Source organism: Erinaceus europaeus, chromosome 2 (genome assembly GCF_950295315.1).
Source record: "Erinaceus europaeus chromosome 2, mEriEur2.1, whole genome shotgun sequence".
Classification (NCBI taxonomy): domain Eukaryota; kingdom Metazoa; phylum Chordata; class Mammalia; order Eulipotyphla; family Erinaceidae; genus Erinaceus; species Erinaceus europaeus.
Genome location: NC_080163.1, coordinates 57,457,257 through 57,463,978, shown reverse-complemented (window position 1 = coordinate 57,463,978; position 6,722 = coordinate 57,457,257). Strand labels below are relative to the sequence as shown.

General features: G+C 51.0%; 1 protein-coding gene across 5 annotated transcripts; it reads left to right on the top strand.

Annotated features, from left to right (window-relative positions):
- Positions 1-406: 406 nt before the first annotated feature.
- On the top strand, positions 407-6,028 carry RPS14 (ribosomal protein S14). Of its 5 annotated transcripts, none has more exons than XM_007516408.3 (5): positions 407-522; positions 2,780-2,930; positions 3,380-3,541; positions 4,477-4,553; positions 5,907-6,028. In XM_007516408.3, exons 2-5 carry the CDS (start codon positions 2,782-2,784, stop codon positions 5,972-5,974), a joined length of 456 nt encoding a protein of 151 aa, XP_007516470.1. In that variant the 5' UTR covers positions 407-522; positions 2,780-2,781; the 3' UTR covers positions 5,975-6,028. The 5 variants fall into 5 exon arrangements, with proteins under 5 accessions (XP_007516470.1, XP_060037261.1, XP_060037272.1 ...); XM_060181278.1 differs by lacking the exon at positions 407-522 and adding an exon at positions 681-704; XM_060181289.1 differs by lacking the exon at positions 407-522 and adding an exon at positions 1,104-1,124.
- Positions 6,029-6,722: the final 694 nt, after the last annotated feature.

Sequence of the window (6,722 nt, the reverse complement as noted above, 5' to 3'; positions counted from 1 at the left end):
AATTTGACAATGTCGTGAGGATGAAATGAATCAATGCATAGAATTCGGTTAGCCCAGGATGGTTTATAATTACAAGTATTGAATCATTTGGTCTTATCTTGCCCAGTAGACTCCAGTCACTGACAGCCGCGGTTCTGTTGTTGTGGTTTCCCCTCCCCGCCACAAGAGACGCTGCTGCCTCTCTAGTCTAGCCGGGTGCAAGTCCGGATGGCGGAAGTCTATCTAGCCGCAGCCGTCACCATAGAAGTACGGTTTCCCCGCCCCCCACCTCCTGCTGGTGTTTCCTCGTGCAGTTTCAAAGGCCATCTGGTCGCCGGCTCCTTACCTTTTTCTGGCGTTTGTTTAAATAAACTCCCCAGGGAAAAGTATTCATCTCCTTGAAAACACTAAAAGGCTAGGTCTTCCGGGAGCCGGCCTCGTCCTGTGACCTCACGCGTACACTTCCGGGGACACGCCGTGACCCGTAGTCCCGCCCCCTCCCGCCCTCTCTTTCCGGTGCTGGAGTCTGGACAGGACGCGCAGGTAGGAGTTCTGGCTTCGGTCAATCGGGTTCCATCCTCCAGCAGGATTGCCTATCGGGGTTCGGGGTGCTGGACGAGGGTCTTTCTGGGGAGGCCGAGCCGAGTGCTGAGCGAGTGGAGTGCGCTCGGGCCTTGGCGTCGGAAGGCGGCGGGCTGGCTGTAGGCAGGACCCGGTGAAGCTGAGTGAGTGCGGGGACGGTGTGAAGGCCCAGGTTGTCGGCTCAGGTCGCCGCAGTCCACGCGGCAGGACGCCCCCGGCATTGGCAGAGGGTCACGTGCTGTGGTTCCGGGGCGCTCCGGCAGGTGGGGGGGGAGACCTGCAAACTCGCCGCCGGCTCTGAGCGCCGGCCATGCGTTTCCGTGCCGACGGACGGCCCTCGGTTGGCAGAGACGCCGCACGGTGGCGTCTCAGTGGCCGCCACGTGGGGACCGCGGGGCGCGCTGGTGTCAGCGTTTTTAGGAGACGAGTTTTCAGGAGCGTCACCTAGAAACCGCCGCGTCTCGCCGGCCGCTGGCTGCGTTGCGCCTCGTCCACCCCCACCCCGGGCCGACGCCACACGGTGTCTGAGGGAGCGGACGGGACGGAGGGTGTCGCGCCTGAAGGTCTGCGGCCTGGTGCCCGGGGTCTGCTGAGAAGTGTCTGAAAGCTTCGGGGTCGGAGCGCCTGCGGTGCCGCCGTCCCACGTCAGGGGGAAGTTAACTTGGCTGCACCAACTCGGCGGACGCGGGAGGCAGTGGGCAGGTGTCCCAAGTTCAGAGCAAACTGACCCCGCTGTATCTGTGTTTATTTTTCCCACTAGAGCATTGCTCAGTGGTACGGGGACTCGAACCTGGGGCCTCACAGCCTCAGGCAGGAGAGTTGCAGAGCCGTTCGTTCATGCTGTGTGTCCCCCTCGTCCCCCCAACTCGTAGCCTCAGTAGTGGTGGAGGGGTGGGGAGGCTTGGGGGCCAGTAGGAAGAGCCGGGTGGGTTTCGGTGGGGAGGCCTGAGGCTGAGGCGGTGACCGAAGTCTCTAGACAGACGTGTAGGTGTGTCTGTCCTCCCGCCCCCGATGCGGAGAGGCGGCCGGGAGAGTCCTGTCCAATGTTTTGCTTATTAAAACGAGAGCGAGAAACCAGGACCGTGTCCGCCTTTCCCGGGGTCAAACTCAGCACCTGTTCCGGTGCACGTCCCGCCACTTCCCGGGATGCAGGGAAATGGGGCTCTCATTTAGGCCGAGATGATGTTTCTTCTTTTTTTTTTTTTTTTTTTTTAATATCTTTATTTACTTACTGGAAAGGACAGCCAGAAATTGAGAGGGAAGGGGGTGGTGGATATGGGAGAGTCACCTGCACCTCTGCTTCACCACTTGGAAAGCTTTTCCCCTGCAGGTGGGGACTGGGGGCTTGAACCTGGGTCCTTGCACATTGCTGCATGTGCGCTCAACACAGGCCCATGGCCGAGATATTTCTATTTGAAGGAAGTTATTTGAGCACAGGGTAGAGGTGGTCAGATTTAATGGGTGAGGTGGTAGCCTTGAGGGTTTTTTGGTTGTTTGTTTGTTTGTTTTTGAGACAAATTGAGGAGAGAGAGGCGCCATCCTGCTGCTGAACCTTTCTTGAAGCTCCCCCCTGAGGGTGGGGACCCTGGGCCCTTGTTCATGGTGACATGTCCACACCTGGCTCGTAGCCCTGATTTTGAAGCAGAGGAGTTGGTATAGAGCTCGGGTGGGTGCCTGCCCCTCCACTGGTAACCAGCACACGTGGGTAGATGAATGACTATTATTAGCATTCTAGGGTGTAAGCCTCTTACATTTTATCTGACCTAACCTGAAAACGGTGGTTTGGGGGGCCCAAGAATAGGCTGGGGTTCTATTTGCGTGCTCCGTATTCTGCCTCTGACATCCCAGCACAGATCATTGATCTTTCACTTAGCGTGGGAGATGGGCTGCAGAGAAAATTGATCTGTTCAGGTGTGTGGTGGTGTCACTTTTGAATGCAGGCTTCTAAGCCTTTAAGCAGATTTTTGAGATCCTACTGAGAAAAGTGAAGAGAAGAGTGCTTGTGTTCTAGAGCCCTGCACTTTGATCCTGGAAGTGTCCCGACCTACTTTTTGACCTATTCAGGAGAAAGATTATCTTTTAAAAAGTATAGTGCAGTCCTGGGTGATGTCCCTGGGGAGCAGGCACAGGAGTAAAACTGTTGCCTTTAATAACCTGGCCAAAAGGGTTACGGAAGGCTTGTCTTGATAATTTGGGGTTTGTTTATTTCCTCCCCCAGAAATGGCACCTCGCAAGGGGAAAGAAAAGAAGGAAGAACAGGTCATCAGCCTTGGACCTCAGGTAGCCGAAGGAGAAAATGTGTTTGGTGTCTGCCACATCTTTGCATCCTTCAATGATACTTTCGTCCATGTCACTGATCTTTCTGGCAAGTAAGTACCCAAATAAAGCACAGGTCCCAACTAGCAAGATGCTAGTTGGGTCCCAGCTTAGATTCTCTTTGAAGAAATGTAATGACTGTTGAGATAAGAAAATGTGCCTGGTTGCTGAGTTCACAGATGTGATTAACAAAGTACTGGTGTTGTGAGTGAGAAGGAACTGTTCTCTGGACATTGTGGCCACAAGGCAGTGGTGATTACTCTTGGTACATTGTGGGGGTGGACTGGAAGTCAACAGAAACAACAGACTGGTTTCCATTTGCTGATTATAAAGTGTTGGACATGGGGCTTGGCTGTCTTTAGTCTGAGCATCTACAGGTGGAACTTGGGTCTTGTCAGAAAGGAGAGCATGCTCACATTTGACCATTACGTAACTGCCACTCTTGTTATATGGGGCGGGATGCATACTGTTGGGTCTTTGAGAAAGTTACTTTTGTCTTCAGGGAAACCATCTGCCGAGTGACTGGTGGGATGAAGGTGAAAGCTGACAGAGATGAATCATCTCCATATGCTGCCATGTTGGCTGCCCAGGATGTCGCCCAAAGGTGCAAGGAGTTGGGCATCACTGCCCTCCACATCAAACTCCGTGCCACAGGAGGAAATCGGTACGTGGACTAGGGCACCTGGATTGAGACTTACGCACTGAAGGGTACCCTAATTATCACCCCCACATGTGATACTAGGGAGAGAGCCTAGCATTTAGTCACTGCACCATCTTCCAGGCTGTGTGTGAAGAATGGTGATAATTTTGAGGGGATTGAATTTTTGTTTGTTGGCTAGAGACAGAGAAATTGGGGGGGGGGGAGCTAGAGAGGGAAAGAGACATCGTCAGCCCTGCTTCACAACTCTTGATAATTTCCCTCTGCAGGTGGAGACCAAAGGCTTGAACCTGGGTCCTTGCACATTGTAAAGTTTGCATTTAGTTAGGCAGCAGCACCACTGTCTGTCCCCCAGGATTGGATTTCTTAGCTGTATTGGATTAGAAAATAAGAATAGGGAGGAAGAGACAGGGACACCTGCAGCACCGTTACACCACTTGTGAAGCTTTCCTTTTGCAGGTGGGGACTGGGGGCTTGAACCTGGCTTCTAGCATATTGTAACATGTGGGCCCAACCAGGTGTACCACCTCCTGGCCCTGGGGGATTAGATTTCTAAAGGTATCAGTTGTGAGAAACAGGCCTCAGAAAATTGTTCAGTGGTCCAGTGAAATGATGGAAGTATCTTGGTTGTGGGTGATCAGAACAGCCGGAAATGGACAAACCACCACCCCCAAAAATGCAGGTGACAGGGAGGGACAGTGTCTTAAATGGATTTTGAACAGCAGGGTGCAAACAATGGCCCAGATCTGGTCTCTGAATTGGTCTGTGGGCTGAAAATAAATCTTAACATTTTGTAAGTGACCCACTAGGCCTAAAATACTCAGTGTCTGAGCATTTGCAGAAATTTTGCAGTCTCTGAATCACATAGTTGAGGGAACTAACTTATGAAGCCCTAATGACCTGTCCAGAAGCTTTTCTAAATGTCACTCTTCATTTTCTAGGACCAAGACACCTGGACCTGGGGCCCAGTCAGCCCTCAGAGCCCTGGCCCGTTCAGGGATGAAAATTGGGCGGATTGGTAAGTACCCCATGGAAGGACGTGGCCTGGTCTGGCAACTAGGTAGTTAGTGGGCACCAAGAGGCACTGATGGCACACATCCCTGTTGCCTTAATATTGTTCTTCCCTTCCACATGAGGCCATGACATTTGATTTCTGAGTCTGCCTGGTGACACTGGTGAGAGTGGCAGTAGTTGAATTGTCCTTCCTTTCCAGTGCTGTTTGGGAGGGTTGCTAACTGTTCTCTGTAGTTTGTGTAGCACTTGGGCCTTTTGGGTCTGACCTGCGCCCTTAGTGCTTCTGGGAAGCTGTGTTGGCTTTTCTTTGAATTTATCTTCCCTTTTGTTGCCCTTGGTTTTTTTTTGTTTGTTTGTTTTTTATCGTTGTTGGTTGTTGTTAAGTTTTTCGGGGGCTCCAGCTGGCCGGGCTAGCTTCACGGGCGGGTAACAGAGACGACCAGAGACACACGGCTGGGCTGAGAACGCAGTTTAATCTTTATTCACGAACGGGCAAATCACCACACCGTGTGCTTCATCATCCTCCCTCTGCGGCTGCTGCTGGGATTCTCAACGTCCTTAGCATAGGGGCCGGGGAGAAAGAGAGGCGTGAAACTAGCAATGATGTCATTGTTAGATAGGACAGAAAGAAATGGAGAGAGATGGGAAGAGAAAGACACCTGCAGACCTTCACCTGTGAAGCGACTCCCCTGGAGGTGAGGAGCCACGGGCTCAAACCTGGATCCTTATGCCGGTCCTTGTGCTTTGTACCATGTGCACTGTGCGCTTAACCTGCTGTGCTACTGCCCAACTCCCATGTTGCCCTTTCTTGTGCACTTGGTAGTAATAGGTGTTGATCCTTGTTGTCTACTTCTGGTCTAGACCTCTTAAGATGTGTATTTTGGAATTTTCATGCGAGAGAAATTGTCACTGATCCGACATACTGAGTTTTGTTTCTTTAGAAAATTGAGTTCAGGGAGTTGGGTTAAGTATACGTGGCGCAAAGCACAAGAGCTGCCATAAGAATCTGGATCGAGCCCCTGCCTTTCCACCTGCAGGGGAGTCCCTTAACAAGTGAAGCAGGTCTGCAGATGTCTCTGTCTTCTCCTCTCCATTTCTCTGTCCTATCCAATAATAATAACTACAACAATAAAACAAGGACAACAAAAGGGAATACATATTTTTAAAGAGAAAGTTGAGTTCAGTCACGTCAGAAATGTAGAAAAAATAACTGTTGTGGAGTGCCGTGGCCGTGTGTGTGTATGTATGTGTATATATATATATGGCTCAGTTGAACAGTGGGACCCACTGCTGATCTATTAGACCCCCCAACCTACTACCAGCTCCAAGTAATACTGTTTTCTCTTTGTCCCCACAGAGGATGTCACCCCCATCCCCTCCGACAGCACTCGCAGGAAGGGAGGTCGCCGTGGTCGCCGTCTGTGAACAGGACTCTTGAAGTTACTGTTTTCTGTTAATAAATTGCTTTCATATAAGCTATTTCAATTCTGTAGTCTTCATACGGGGACACACATCCTCAAGGATCCTGGGTTTTCCTGTGTACTGCTATCCAGGCCACAGTGACGTGGGGCCCCAGATACAGTGATGGGATAAGAACTCAGAATTAGATCAGCTCCTGACATGGCACAGAGGATGAGTATTTTTTTCTCCATGACTATTGACTAGGGAGAAAAAAACATCTGTCGACCTGCTTCTCTCATGAAATGTCCCTGTGGGGAGCAGGGACTCAAGTGCAGGTCCTGACTAGACCACAACGCTTAAAACAGAAGGTCCCATTTAGATTCCTAATACCCTTTATACCATAGTGATGCTCTTGGCACTCGGCCTGTTTGCATGCTTTTTTTGTTCCTGGGGCTTCCCAGTAACTGGTAGGCCTTATCCAGGTGAGTTGTTTTGCTCACCGATCATTTTAAATGGAGATGTTCTGTTGCTTGCAGAAATGGACCAGTTCTTAGAGGCATAGTGGAGTAAAAACTTGTTGAGCCAAGTGTATCTTGAACAGAAAGGAGCCTTCCAGGCGGGAGCCATATATAAACATGTGTGGGTGTGCATTCGCCCCCCACACCTTCTGTGCAGAATTGGGAGTGCACTCTGTTGCATCTTGCTTTTTCTCACTTGGCAGATCTTGGAGATTGTTCCACATCAGTACATAATGTACATAAAGATTCAGCCC

Excerpts from the sequence above, each read along its gene's own strand:
- RPS14 (XM_007516408.3), top strand. The coding sequence starts at position 2,782 with ATGGCACCTCGCAAGGGGAAAGAAAAGAAGGAAGAACAGGTCATCAGC. Across the intron at positions 2,931-3,379 it reads GTCACTGATCTTTCTGGCAA|GGAAACCATCTGCCGAGTGA; the intron begins GTAAGTACCCAA and ends TTTTGTCTTCAG. Across the intron at positions 3,542-4,476 it reads CGTGCCACAGGAGGAAATCG|GACCAAGACACCTGGACCTG; the intron begins GTACGTGGACTA and ends TTCATTTTCTAG.